This window comes from Lampetra planeri, chromosome 26, assembly GCF_965212315.1.
Source record: "Lampetra planeri chromosome 26, kcLamPlan1.2.h2, whole genome shotgun sequence".
NCBI lineage: Eukaryota > Metazoa > Chordata > Hyperoartia > Petromyzontiformes > Petromyzontidae > Lampetra > Lampetra planeri.
In genome coordinates this window covers 6,667,397-6,683,225 of record NC_136132.1, presented here as the reverse complement: position 1 = coordinate 6,683,225, position 15,829 = coordinate 6,667,397, and the positions used below count along the sequence as shown (strand labels likewise).

At 46.5% G+C, this 15,829-nt stretch overlaps 1 protein-coding gene across 1 annotated transcript in view; it reads left to right on the top strand.

Moving 5' to 3' along the window:
* The window catches only part of LOC144727797 (zinc finger protein ZFPM2-like), a 189,660-nt gene extending 174,974 nt beyond the window's left edge, over positions 1–14,686 (top strand). Inside the window, exon 9 of the mRNA XM_078606909.1 lies at positions 11,644–14,686. Coding sequence (XP_078463035.1) covers positions 11,644–14,555 — 2,912 coding nt within the window. The 3' untranslated portion in view covers positions 14,556–14,686. The remainder of the gene's footprint in view (positions 1–11,643) is intronic.
* Positions 14,687–15,829: the final 1,143 nt, after the last annotated feature.

Genomic DNA, 15,829 nt, shown 5'->3' with positions numbered 1-15,829 from the left:
ATTTCCACATCAAGAACTTGCATTAAACATTGATTTATTTTTTATATATAATTTAAAAGTATTTTGTTCTAAATGTATTCATGATGATGTTTTTAGGAAAATTCTGAAATATTTAAAATCCTTGGTTCCATGTTTTACTTAAAAATGTAGAAATGTTTTTTTTACCACAAACATGTATTTTGTGTCTGCTATATTTATATATTACATCCTGATTGTGATAATTTCCAAAAATTATCATAACGTAAAAAAATACCTCAAAATATGTTATAATCAGTAACGCATTAATCATCATCTGTTTTTATTTTAAATATCTTTGGGCTTTGCAAACACCATATTTACCCTACGTATGTACACGTGTACATGCATATCGCATGCGTGTATGCGCGTTTTGTTTATGTTGAATCAGAAATATCCTTTTATAAAGTTTGTGGCTACAGAAGTACCTTTAAAGGTTTATCAAAGTTGGAACAAAAAGCTTGCGAAATGAAAGAGCCTAACCGTACGCCTGCCACCTTTGTACAGACAGAATAGCACTGGCATTTGCCGATAACTCAAAGACATTAGGTAAATAAGAAACAGATAAAAACTGCAGGGGCAAAAATTAATGTTCCCTATTTGCATTTCAAATCTCATTTGCATATTAATTATGCAAAGTGTTAATTAAAAACTTGGCAGGTATTTCGCAATTAGTCATCATCGCCTGTGTCTCACAGATAACGGATTCGGGACAGGCCAAGTCGAGTTATCCTCCTGCTTATCGCAAAATACACTCCCCCTCTTTGCGTCTTATCATACTGGTGTGATTTTTTTTAATGGGTTTGTTAATTTCAGAGTCAAATTCAAGTTCAAATTATGGCTCGTAATTTTTGTGGATTTCATGCGCTCTAGTGTTTAAAAATAGAGCCGCTTCAGCCAAAGTCGTATTAAAATATTACATTAATGATATCTGACCATGTCTATCGAGGCCTGTCAGAAGTATTTCCATTTTAAATGATACATTTAATACCTTTAAAAAAAAGTTCGCAATGTGAGCTTCATTTGAAAGTTTCTTTAATTAGCATTCTGCACGCACCTTGATGCATGTTTTGTTCTTGGTTATGCTTATTTTGGCTGGCAATGCCATCACACCCTCCCAATCGCAATTATGTTACATCCGTGTAAGAACGTCATCAATCAGATGCCCCCCTTTTTTTACGAATACTAATGTTATTTTAACACTAATTGTATTTTAATCCTAATTTCATTTTACTTGCCACGTTTAAAACTGCACGCCGACCTGCTCCGCATTTCCGAATGGTCATTTGCTTCGAGAGAATGTCCACATTTACTAACTAGAATAATATACGCTGCACAATAATGTGCACGTGCGTGTGTTGTTCATGGATATGCGTGTGAGCATTGTGCTTGTGGATCAATGCCCGTGCATCAATGCCCGTGCATGTACACATGCAGAGATGTGTCTGCAGTGGTGTTGTGCTAATCGAACCTGCAACTACGAAACCAGCAACCTGTGTTTGATGGATGTGAATTGAGTAGCTGTTGGCTTCAGTGGACACGAGCTCACGATGCGTCCCACTGTTGTGATGCGTCGCAGTCGCGTAAGATTCATTCGGCTGGCCAACATCTGAACTGGTCTTGGGCCTCCCCTAGGTCGACTCGGCCTTGAATGTGTACACCGTGCAGCGATGGGGAGATAAAGGCAGTTGGGCATGGTGCTGGCCATCCCTCTCTCTCGTGTGCCATGTCGGCCTTAATTGGTGCTCATGAACATCACTTGCTTGGACAGGCTATGTAAGGCTATGTATGCATGGTGTTTTTCGTCTTTGACTAACCGCACTTTCCATAACGGTTTGCATGTCTAAACTGCAGCCTTTGTCTTTGTTTCTCTACGTGCGTATGGTGGTCCGCACACCGCACTACAATTCTGGCTGCCATGGGTTTGATTTCTGGCTGTGCACATGAGTGGTATTTGGAACATTATCGTGTCCTGGGCTTTCTTTGGGCAAACCCAGCCAAAATGTGTATCTGGTATCGTGGTGTTAACTGGGGAGATAGCACTGGGTATACAAAGGTGGGCGAGAATTTGTGCTCCTGGATACGCCAGCCTGCAGTCCATCCCCAGCAGTCTAAGAAGCCTCACGATATGTTGTGACAGGTGTTATAGGCTGCTGCAAGGCTACCTTGTGAGCAGCGGTTGGGTAGAACAGCAAAATCCATCGTGGTCCTGTTCTTCTTAGCTGCCACGCCGACGCTCCTCCATTCATGAACCTGCAGTGACCAGTGTGGTGAAGTATGATCAGATAACCTCCACGACCCTCACATCATCATGGGGCAGCCCTCATCCAGCAGTGGATTTACAAAGGGCTGACGATGATAATGTTGTACACGCCGCTAGCTTATGCAGGTGGAAAGTTCACGAGCGAGCACTGAGACATGCGTGCCTGAATTTGGCCTGAGAAGCAGAACAAACGGAACACGTGGATCAGGGATCAGAGCCAAGGCAGAGATCACATTGACAATTTAAGAAGAGTTAAAATACATCTTCTTGGTTCTTTCGGTAAAGTCACGTAGAAGGGAAATAATAAAATAGCAAAAATAAAACATAATAAAATAATTCTCACGACGTTTCGGCCACAACGCAAGCAGCCGTCCTCAGGTGAAGACCAGGTCTGTCTGGGAGACAGCGTCATTCAGCGTCATTCAGACGCTGGCTCCCCGACAGACCTGGTCTTCACCTGAGGACGGCTGCTTGCGTTGTGGCCGAAACGTCGTGAGAATTATTTTATTATGTTTTATTTTTATTATTTTATTATTTCCCTTCTACGTGACTTTACCGAAAGAACCAAGAAGATGAATCCCTGCAGTCACGAAAGCTTTAAATCGAAAGTTAAAATACAGTTGTGGCTGAACGAATCACGAGATGCGATGAGACGCATGATGAAATGGCGGCCCAAGAGGGGGGGGGGGGGATGCACCCAGGTGGACGACTACTTGGGAGATGGAGCGATGAGACTAGCCCACGTGCAGGATTGAGATGGATGGCAGCGGCACTGGAATTGCTATACATGGCGGGTGGCACCGCGATGCCTTCATGCAGGCGTGGCGGATAAGCAGTCGTCAAGATGATGATGTATGTAAGATAATCATTTCATCATGTGATGTGACGGTAAGCCGCAGTGACAAAAGAGTTGCTCTTGTCCACCGAGAAAGGGCATGTGCCAAGCCCTCCCGGTCTTTTCTGAAGCGAGTTGTTATGCACATTACTTTGGAGGCATTATTTTATATATAAAACCGGCCACGCACATATAATCACTGCAGCAGATGCAGGCCATCGCAAGCCAAAATCACAGACGCCAACCGAATTGATGAAATTAACGTCCGAAAAAAACGTAAACTTATTTCGGCCGTGTGGTCTCTGCCCAGCCAACTCCTCCCCCTTGTTGATGAAAAGTGGGGGGGGGTGGGGGGCGGGGGGATCCCACTAATTCGGGAAAATTATCTCATTTCTTGCATCTGTGTCAGAACCACTAATGCAGGACAGTATCTCCAGAGATGTCCTCGCATCCACACGTATTCATCTGTGCCTGCCTTCGGTATGATTCTTCACATTATTGACACTTTCCACGCGGTTATCTCTTGTGTGTCAATCAATATGCATTTTTTTGCTAATGTCTGTCATCTATTCCCGTGCGCGATAATGTTGGGCCACCAAGGAGGCTTGGATTAATGGGCCACACCCTACTGATGAAGCTCAGTGACGGTGAAGCTAGTCCAGGGTTTTTAGATACCTTAATGAGCGAATGCTGCTGGGATACGTCAAACGTGCAGGGCGATCGATTAAACGTTCATTATTTTCAGTAAACAAAGAGACCTCCTTGTTTGTTTGTTTTTTTTGTTCATTGTTATCATTACTACACGTGGTTATCTTTCAAAATGCTATTTTAATAATGTAATTTCGTTGGAATATGTTGTTTTTGTCTCCAACATAAAACTAGAATGTATTACATAAACCTATGGCCCCTTTCATACCAATATTTTCCAAGAGCATTTATTTGAATAAGGCAACTTGGGACTGGATGATAGATTTAAATGTTTTATTTTGGTCATAATAAGGACCTTCCCGATTGATGTACTTGTTACACAAAATCTGCAGAAGTGGCATTTAATAATAATGGTGCACTTCTTTGAGTTTCTCAGTTGCTAAATACATTAGTATACATTAGTATTTATCTGTCCAAGTATAAACAACATTTCGATTTAAAGCTTTCGTGACTGCAGGGATTCATCTTCTTGGTTCTTTCGGTAAAGTCACGTAGAAGGGAAGTAATAAAATAATAAAAACAAAACATAAAATAATATAATTCTCACGACGTTTCGGCCACAACGCAAGCAGCCGTCCTCAGGTGAAGAATGAAACACCACCAAGCTAGGAGCGTATATTTAAGCTGGGTTGGAGGGGGGGAGGTGTTAAGGCGCTCTTCTTCCCACCTCCCTCTCTCCAACCCAGCTTAAATATACGCTCCTAGCTTGGTGGTGTTTCATTCTTCACCTGAGGACGGCTGCTTGCGTTGTGGCCGAAACGTCGTGAGAATTATATTATTTTGTTATGTTTTGTTTTTATTATTTTATTACTTCCCTTCTACGTGACTTTACCGAAAGAACCAAGAAGATATAAACAACATGTATATATATTCTTTGTTCTTTCGGTAAAGTCACGTAGAAGGGAAGTAATAAAATAATAAAAATATAAAACAATTAAATTCTCAAGACGTTTCGACTGCAACACAAGCAATCGTCATCAGGTGTGAAAAACACAGCAAGAAAATGAGAAAAAAGTGGCGGGTTTTTTTCTTACTGTGTTTTCACACCTGATGATGATTGCTTGTATTGCAGTCGAAACGTCGTGATAATTTTATTGTTTTATATTTTTATTGTTTTATTGTTTCCCTTCTACGTGACTTTACCGAAAGAACCAAGAATATGAATCCCTGCAGTCACGAAAGCTTTAAATCGAAATATATATATATACATATCGCTCTTTGTTAATCCACTCATGGATGAAGGACTCTCAATGCCATGCTGGTTATGTGAGCTGTTTGACCATACTTCACCACCCTGGTCAGCATTAGTTGGCCAATGGGGATGCCCAGGACTGGTTCAGATATCACACGCCACTGATATCAAGCCATGGTTACGTTGCCGGGCTCATAGCGCAGTGGGAGAACATTTAGTGAACTAAATCAGTATGTTTCGATTTAAAGCTTTCGTGACTGCAGGGATTCATCATCTTGGTTCTTTCGGTAAAGTCACGTAGAAGGGAAATAATAAAATAATAAAAAATAAAACATAATAAAATAATTCTCACGACGTTTCGGCCACAACGCAGCCGAAACGTCGTGAGAATTATTTTATTACGTTTTATTTGTATTATTTTATTATTTCCCTTCTACGTTACTTTACCGAAAGAACCAAGATGATGAATCATTATGTTCATGCATATATATATTCAACTGGAGCAGCAAATGTTACATGTTCCAATGCATCTTGCATTTCCCCGCAAAGCATTTTCCATGTTTCTACATGCGCCTTGCCAAGAATGAAATGTTCCGGTCCTAATGATCACGGTCATCATTTTTTTTTATATATAGAAAATATCAACCACTCAAGAGATACGGAGATAAGCAATCTATTCTGGAAGGCTACCGTGGCAACTGAACAACTCCAAGTGACAAAAACACGACACTGCAAATTTTGACAAATGAGTAGAATCTTCTTTTATCATCTGATGAACCTTGACTTTCATCATTCTGATGACGAGGAATGCGGGGCTGGACATACTAGCACAGTGAGGTTTGTTGAGATTCGTCTAAAAGGCGTTTAAATACCTGCGAATGTTGCTTGCTCTAAAATATGGGTGCTAACGAATCTGTAGCATTGGTGTATTCCATAGTGTGACAGTAAGGTCTGGTGTAAACATGACTTTCTGTTGCAAATTTCAATTGCTCTTATTGCCGAAGTGGGATATTTGCAAATGATGGAAATATAATAAATGTATTATTCGATCTAACGTAAATAAACACATTTCAAATAATGTATCAAAGCAATGTGTGCCTTTTGAGGTTTGGCAGACAGGGGCTACGTTTATTTATTCATTCAAAATATGAGCTTTATCACATAAAATAAGTGTGGCATTGTAGATGTTATATGAAATACATTGCGCATCAATGATAATTAAATACATTGAGGGGTAAGAATAACCATCGCCACCACCACCATCGTCATCAAGCGCATGTACGGATTAACTTTTGTAGATGTAACAATTCAGCTCAACCCCCCCCCCCTCACTGATTCAAGGAATTGTGGCAATCCAGGAATGTGATTTGATTTAAGTAAAAAAAAAAATTCGACACGATTTGCACGCCTAGATGTAACGTGAGCATGAAAATTCACACTTTATCGCTGTTTGTTAATCCACTGCTGGATGGAATCCTTGCCACGCTGCGTTGGTCATGGGGTTGTCTGACCTCGCTTGATGGTGAGTGCGCGATGGTGAAGGGGGGGTGCCTGGGACCTGTTCAGAGACAACTCGCCAATGATGTTAGCCGTGACCGGCAATCGAACTCGGGACGCCAGTTTCAAATCGAAGTGGTTCTCCCTCGATATTAACATATACTTTACATAGACCATCAACATTTCAAACTCACCCGCACACAATTTATTCAGTGCATCTTGAACGTAAGAACTGTTTTTTGATCGAAGAATCAATGCATTGTTAAATACTTAATATTGTATGCTGTATGTATTGTCTTTGCCTGTATGGATGCAAGTCCATATTAGGCGTACCGCATTTCACTATCAACGTATTTTAGACCAACGTGTTGCAGTTTCATAAAATTGCAAATGCCTTTTTTTTAAGCAGAAATAAATATTTGAAACAAACCTATAGCTGGTTTTAAAACATTGCACCAACCTTTTCAGCCAAGGACATGTTTTTACAAACTCTTTTGCCATATATTCTATTAACAAGTTTGAGGGGGGGGAAAGTTCTTGAATGTATCTGACGTAACGTATCTGACGTATGTTTTAAGTCATCAGCCTTTCCCCCTTATTGAGACCGCCACGCAGGAATGGGTCACGAGAGAGCCACACTTCCACTATGAATACGGGCCCACAATGTAAACACAACGTGGAGTGTTGTACGGCGCAGCGGCACTCTCGTAACCGATTGCTTTAGCGAGTTAACAGCTGGGGTGTTTGTTCTCGTTAACACCAGGCAAGCGTTCCAGTAAGCCATCGCCCAGTGGCGACATCATCAGCTCAGGGGGTGCGGCAACCGGTCAGGTGGGGGCCCCAGGACTTGCTCTCCGTTAAATTAAAATAAAACGTGGAGCGTAATTGAAATCATTTTCATGAAAAGAAAAGAAAAAACAAACATTCAACCTGAAGACGGCTGCTTGCGTTGTAGCCGAAACGTCGTGAGAATTATTTTATTATGTTTTATTTTTATTATTTTATTACTTCCCTTCTACGTGACTTTACCGAAAGAACCAAGACGATTCAACCGCGTTTTAAATAGTTGCGTTCTTTTTACACTGTTGCTGAAAACGTATCCCACGACGGTTGTCAAGGCCCCCCCACCCCCCAACTCGTAGCTTTGACCACCAGGAAGAGGGGGGGGGGGGTGCAAGGCACCCCCTGCCCCCCGTGCGGGCTACACGACGCGACGTCGGCGGCGTCAGGAAAAAATTCCCGATGTTCGCACGGCAAAATTAAGGGTCGTTTTTTTGTTTTGCTTTGCTTTGCACAGGACGGCACGCATTTCATCAATTCGCTCGCACAAAAAGGATGCCAACAATGCGGCTCTCTCGAGGGGAGTTGCGATGAATAGCTAAGAAAATGTGGACTGGGAATTCAGGCAAGACTCCCGGGGCCTCTGCGCACATTAAGAACTTCGTCTAGGTAGATTATGTTGGGCATGGCTCATTAATGCCCTCTGCTGGAATTTCTTCGGCGAGGGTAATGGTCCAAGCATATATCGTTGCATATGAAACGAGTAAGCCGTTAGCGGGGCTTTGCCTTGTTTCCCTTCCGGCTTTAGAATCACAAAGACAAAGATCCCCGTATAGCCGGTAGAACACTGTCGGGGGCAAGTGCTGTTAGCGAGGAGCACCTGTGAAGGCCGGCACTGGACACGAGAAGGGGTTGGTGGCCAGCACCATCACTTACACACTCGGCGAGAGGCAAGCTCCTTGGTTCACTGATGATAGAGATCATTTTTATTTTATTTTGGCAGTGACACGGCCGAGCGGTGGCGCGTGTGCGCCACTTGTTGAAGAGGTTCACGGTTCGATTGCAGCGGCTGCCCTGGTTATGACTGCGGCTGTATTAACCATAACGATGCGCGCAGTCTGCTTCACGATGGAGGTTACACGCAAATAGCAAATCGCAAGAGTTGGCCATTGTGTGCTGGAGGTCATACAAAAGCTCGCATAATTACTCATTTGGAATAAGCATGGCAATCATCGGCCCCCTGCTGCCATTTTTGTCTGTATATATGTCAAGACCCTCCTGACTGAGTGAGGCTTTCCTCGGTAAACAAGTGTAATAATGAAACATAACTTGTTTAAATAACTTTAGGCTGACCTGCCCTAGGAGTAAAACCAATCCACCTCCGACGTTGTAATTTTTAGGGCCCAAATAAAAAAAATTGGGTTCATTTTTGATGTCACTTATAGCTCAGACTTCACTATATTTTTTGTTGCCAAATTTCAAATGTATAGTCCTTCTGGAATACAATTAGAATATATCTAGAGTATACATATTTTATATGCGATTGATATACTGTGGGTGTGAAAATGCTAGGTGCACAGTGCTATGATCCCAGTCATCTGGGTTCAATCCCCAAGCCATGTCCACATATGTTCACGTATCATACTTGGTGTATAAACCTTTCCTGGACCTCCTGTAGGTCAACACAGCCTTAAATGAGCTCCAGATGGAGTGTGTAATCATCAGCACTGGGGGAGAGACAGCGAGGTGTGGTGCTGGTCTCAACACCCATCATACCCTGCACTGACCTTAATAGATGCTCACTAACAGCACTTGACCTTGAAGTTCATGAGGCTGAACAGGGGGTGTTGTCTTTATCATCAAAGCCACTTCTTGGTAGTGAGCGATGGCTGTTGGTATGTGCATGCTTCTGTGGAAATTACCAAATATTGAAGAACGTGGTGTCAACGGAAGCCGGAATTATCATTGAAAGTTGATAGGACAAATACATGTATTTTTGGACATTTGAAGAGCAAAGGTCTTTTAATTAAACTGTGTAACTTTAACCAACGCTGAATATCACAATAGCAATGCTACTTTCTCTCCACAGCGTCACAATTTTAAGCAACAAAACGCATCAACACGGGTTCTTCGTTAACTACAGCGCTCGCTTTCTTGGTTTCTATTAGAGCTCGCGTTTTGTCTTCGCAGGCACAAGCTTGCATTTGCTCATTTTATGTTCTAATAAGAAGCACATCTTTAGTTTGTTTACCTCGCCTATGGTGAAAGAAGACGCCGAGTCTTTTTTTTCAAAAGACGCTCGCTCACCACTAAAGAATTTGTTTGCAAAGGTGGATGCTGATACCCACGGCACCTGTACCACGGCTGATACACGGTCCTCTCCGGCGATATCGCGCCTTTGTCGACTTTTAATTGATAAGTGGACGGGAGGAGATGACGGACAAAGGAGTTCGCCCGATAAAAATCATGCGATTTTAGTTGCATGTGCAACTGCGTGCGATTTTTTTCTGTAGCATTTCCACTTTCCTTTGTTGCAGCCCGCGTACGCGAGTCTTTGTGGCCTTGCAGGCTTTAACAGCTTTGAGTTAGAACTGTCAGCCAAAATGCTGACCCCCCCGATTCTTTCCAGTTCAGCAAAATCAGTTTATTTGAAATCAATTTGCATTCACCTATTTACATTCGCTCGTGCCATTTTATATTCCGTTGCACAGATGTGCACGCCTGCACACGCATATGCACGCACATAGGTATGCGTTAGTGTGTACGTTGCTGAATTCTATTACTTAAAAAAATATATATATGGAAGCCTGTGCAGTTGTCTTATTTTACACATGCATATACATCTCTAAAACAAGCCTGATCAGACGATTATAAGCAATGCCTCCCCGATGAAAACAAACCTGGGGTGTGGTCAGTGGCAGGTGTTAGCACATTGCAGGCTGTGATCAAAACAACATTTCTGGCGAGATGAGAAGAGGGATCGATGTCGAGACAAGATTGACGTGATATCAATCGGATTTTTTTCACGTCCATTAGTTTATTATCTTTATTATTATTATTATTACTTGAAATTGTAGCTGATATTTGATGCACCGGTGATCCAGGTCCCGTTACGTTCTTTGGGACTCTGCGCATTTGCTTGGATTTATTGTTACCGAGCGCTACCACTGGGGGCGGTGTTCACCTCCTTGAAGAGCCTCGAGCCAATGATGGAGACTTCACATTCTCTCAGTGCAGTGCAACCACCACTTCACTTCCCGTAACGGGGAAGTATTAGCTACGCGGCAGGGATGAATGGCAGATTCGACTGATACAACTGGGATTTCGAATTGCGATGGGGTTTTTTGTTTAATTGTGCAATGAGCACTCGGTGCCACCGGGCCTTCGATGTGTTTATGTTTATTTATAGTAACTGTTGAAAGCTCGATATTTTTTTGTGAAACTAATCACAATCAGCATCGAAGAGGGATGAACAGTTGACAAGTTCTAAACAGGTGGGAAGACAAAGGTGGGCAATTAATTCCAGTATGTATCAGAAGGCTGAGGCCTCCGATTAGCACGGTTTGTTATGTACGGTGCGAAAGAAGTTCAATATACATTATAATTATATTACGATACAGTTTTTAGCACACACTCAAACCACTTCATAAGTTTTAAGAAAACTGATCACTGAGTAAATAATACAAAATATCTAAATAGCAATAGCTTCATTTGAAAATGAAATACCTCCACAACTCAATATTTAATCATCTCCATTACTCACAACGAATGTTTGTTTTTTCATAAAGGAACGCACACACAAAACAACAACATCCACCATTCACGACAAAGTGATGTGACATCACCACAAGATCTTGTGCCAGGCTAGGTGCATTTTCAAGCTATGTGAAGTGTCAAATGCCCACTGACAGAGATGACTGGCAGATGCTCCACGCTTAAACCAACAACGACATATTCGCCATATAGCCTCACCAGACTTTTGAGGCACGTGCTGTTAGTGAACACAGATAAAGGCCAACATGGCACACGAGGGGGTGGGTGGCCAGCACCACGCTGGGCCGCCTTTGTCTTGCCAGTGGTAATGTTTACACACCGTACCAGGTACTCATTTGAAGCTGAGTCTACTTAGGAGAGGCCCAGGACTGGTTCAAATAATCGTCACTGGTTTTTGGCCGTGAGTGGGAATCGAACTCAGGTCGCTGTGTTTCATCTTGCAGTGCGCTAACCACTACACTACCACTCCCCACACTACCGCTTCCCACGTATACGGACACACGCTCACACACGCGTACACGCACACACACACGGAGGCACTAACGCTTGTTTTTTTCTTTCTTACTTTTCGTCTTACAGGTAACAAGCCCAGCAGTCCTTTTGGGCCTCCGTCCGAAATCAGCTTCGGTGCCTGCAGCTGCATGGGAGAAGATCGTACATCGCATTGCAGCCGCCACCTGTGCTCACCCGAGCAGCCGGGCGCGTTTCAGCACCACGGACAGCAGCAGCAGAACGATCCTCAACAGAGCAGCAGCGAGCAGACGCTTGGCCTGGCCGGGCAGTCCAGCTCTCCGCAGAGTCACAGATCCCGGCACCGCAAGCCACGCCACGGGTCGGATGAACGAGCAGGCAGCGTCGAGGCTGACGCCCCGAACGCCGTCGAGCGGGAGAAGTGCGTCTTGGTGGACGCGGCCGCCTCCATGTTTCAGCAGCTTAGCGAGCCGTACCGCGGCGGCGAGAGCAGAGCGACGCCGCGCCCTGCAGCTTCCGCCGATGCCAGCGGCAAACAACAGCAGCAGCATCACGAACTCGCGGGAGACGGCTTCGATAGGAACAGGAGCCCGAGGGACTATCTGGCAGATGACAAGGACGCCGGCAACAACAGTGGTGCGGGCTCCATGGAGGACTGCGGCAATATGTCCCCACTTCTGGGCAATGGTCGCGTGCAAGGGGAAGGCGAGGTGCACGGGGCTTCTCCGCCAAACAAAATCGGTCACCACGCGGACTTCAAGTCGGAGCCACTAAGTCCACGCCCAGCCACGTCGCCGATGCAGTATGGCATCGGTCCCAGCCTGCTGGTGGGGTCGCCCTTCCCAAAGTACCTCCTACCGCAGGAATTTTCCGGCACGGCGCAGGCGTCGGAGATCCTGGCCAAGATGTCGGAGCTGGTCCACCGAAGGGTTCACCAGCAGCAGCAACAGCAGCAGCAGGATGTGCATGGATTTCCGCCACATGGACCTCCGTTCTTCTGTGGCCCTGTGCTCCCCAAAGGCACCACCTGCTTCGAGTGCAACATCACCTTCAATGGCCTGGAGAACTACCTGGTGCACAAGAAGTACTACTGCACGAGCCGGCGGATGGGCGCGCACAAGCACCTCGCAGAGTTCATCAACGTCGCCCAACGGCACAAATCGGAGGCCAAGGGCTCGCTCTTCCACAAGGACCCGCTCAAGGGACTGCCGCAGAGCGGTGAGGGCAGCCTTCTCAAATCGACGCTCATCCACCCGGAGCCGGCACTCGAGATGATGGCCAGGAGGCCCTTGGCGTCTCCCAAAATGAGCAACTCCAACGTGGAGGCGTCCGCGATGGAGACGGCGCTTGCAACGGCAGCGAACGGCGAGAGGGGTGGTGGAAGTGGCGGCGGTGGCAGTGGTGGTGGCAGCGGCGGTGGTGGAAGTACCAGCAGCGGCACTGCTGGTGGTGGTGCCAGCGCTACCGACGGGAAGAGTACCCCGGTTCCGCTGCTCGGCGGCGAATTAAAGAAGAACACGTGCGAGGCATGCAACATCACGTTCAGCAAACAGGAGACGTTCATGGTGCACAAGCAGTACTACTGCGCCACGCGGCACGAGCCGCTGCAGAAGCGAGCGGCGCTGGCCAGCAAGCTGCCCGCTCTCCCGCAGGGCGGCCGCACACGGAGGCGCAGGAAGCTCTACGAAATGCGCTCTTCATCCTCCTCCTCCTCCGAGCATCAGCAGCAGCAGCAGCATCATCAGCAGCAGCGTCTCAACAGCGGTGGGCCCGGCTCTCATCAGGGCTTCTCCGCGATGAGCGCCGTCAATGGGATGTCGATCATGGGCGTGCACCCAAAGTCCAAGGTGGTGCCGCCCTTCCCTTACCCGTTCGAGCAGGCTCTTTACAATCCCCTGCTGAAGCCTCCGCAGTTCCTCCTGGCAGCCAAGTACCACCACCACAACAGCAACAGCAGCAGCGGCGGTAACAACATCAGCAGCAGCAATGGCTTCGTAGATTCGTCGGGGAGCCCCGGACCGGACGGTCCAATTGACCTGAGCAAGAAACTGAATGGTCCTGAGCAGAAGAAGCAATGCCTGCAGGACAGGTTCCAGGACTACCACGAGTGTGCCTCCTGCAAGATCAGCTTCACCGAGGTGGAGGGCTACATCGTGCACAAGCAGTTCCATTGCCCCGCGGCCGCACGCTGCCCCGAGTTTGTGGAGGCACCGTCTCGGAGGCGAGAGTCGAGGTACGGAAGCGGAGGCCGGCACGCAAAACTGGGGGAGCCGTCGAAGAGGGACTCGGCTGGATCAAGCTACTCTGACGGTAAGGATCAGTGCATTTCAATGAACGGCGACGCAGGCAACCACAAGTCCATGCCACCCATCGCCAAGGTGTCTTGCCTCTACTGCTCGGAGGTGTTCCACGATGCCACTCGGCTCTTCGTCCACGTGCAAACGCTGCACGAAAGCCACAAGCAGTTCCTCCCGTACGGGGGAGCCATCCGGGAGAACATGTTCGACATCCTGAAGGTGCAGCAGGGCTTTCCGAGCGACACGCCACCCGGGGAGTTTGCGGCCAAAGCCGATGTTCAGCAGGTGCCTCTGCAGCCTAGCGGCCCTCTGCCTTTCCTGCCTCCGTCCCCCTCGGCAAAAGCGGAGGGTCCCGGAGAAGGGAGGGATTCCACTTCTGCTAAGCGGGAGAGTCCCGGCAATTCCTTCGGGGTCGTGTCTTCTACGTCGCCGGCGGACGCCCGCACGGCCGCGTCGCCGTCGTCCACCGATAATCCGGAGAGAGATGGGGGAGCGTGCCCTTCATCCGGCTCACCTGGTGCTCCTCCCCCTCCTCCTCCTCCTCCTCCGCCAGAGAAGGTGGATTCTGAGCCACCGCAATACGCCGTGAAAGGCGTTTCGGCCGCCGCCAATGGCAACGGCAAATACTGCCGCCTGTGCGACATCCACTTCAGCAACTTGTCCACGTTTATTGCCCACAAGAAGTTCTACTGCGCTTCTCACGCAGCCGAACATGTCAAATGAACCGTCAACGTCTTTGGCCGATGCCTACGTCGCTACATGGGGACCACTTTGCCATTGCAGGCCAAGAGTTCGACAGCCAGAGAGACAGACATTTACAGACAGATGGACAGAGCACCGTACACCACCTTTAAAAAAAAAGCAGTGTTTTTGAATTATTAGTTTTGCTTGGTCTTGTAAATATCAAGATATGTCAGTCGCTGGTGATCAGGGCACTCACAGGTTTATTTTTTCTGGTACTCTGATGCCCAATTGTGCCATCCACTTGCCCGTCTGCATGGAACTTTGACTGCGCCGCCTTCACGTAAATTAAATTCTCGGTGTCGTCACTTTTATTTTGTGCCGACCGCCATTAGAGGTGAATTGTGCAAGCATCCGATGATTTTTTTTTGTAAGCGGGTAAAATCACTCTATATATCCGTGTATATAGTACATATGTGTATGTATATGTGTGTGTGTGTGTGTAGCAAATGTGGGGAGCGACAGGGCACTGGTTGGTGCACCCTGCTGTAATTCCAGTGGCCTGGCTTTCCCCAGCCATGGATAACATCAGTAGGGAAGTGGCATCTGAACCTGTTTTGGGTCTCCCATAGGTTGACTCAGCCTTAAATGAGTACCTTGGTGCGGAATGTTGCACTGCGGAGACAAAGGCAAGCCAGGCATGGTGCTGGCCACACCACCTGCTTGTTTGCCATACCAGCCTTAATAGGTTCTCGCTAACAGCACTAACCCTTGCAGTCTATATGGCTAAATTGAAGGCGTTTTCTCTCTCTACCTTTTTTTGCATTGTGTATATATTTGCATTCATATATATGTGCTCGTATATATGTAAATGTAGGATGCTGTAATGCATTCCATGAGGTTTAAATGATGTCCACGAGACGCTCGCCCTGTCCGCGTATTTGCGCGGGATGCACGGCCTGGGTGGAGGGTGGGGGGCGGGGCGGGGGGGGGGGGGGCGGCGTGACGTCAGCGTGACGCACGGACCCGCCTCAACGCTGTGGCGCGAGAGTGACGTCATCACGCAGGTGCGCGCGGTGACGTCACCACGCGCACATGCCTGCCGGCGATCCAGCTAGCCAGCAAAACTTTTTTGTTGAAAATATAATGGAGTATGAAGTTCATGGTGGTGCAACAGAAAAATGTGAACTTTAACAATAATAGCCTTGCCTAGAATCATTTTTGAGTCGCTTTTTTGCTTTCAGCATATGTATATATGATATTGGATTCCTGTTATGGTAGCTCAAATATGTGTCAAAGACTGTATTTTAGTTAGC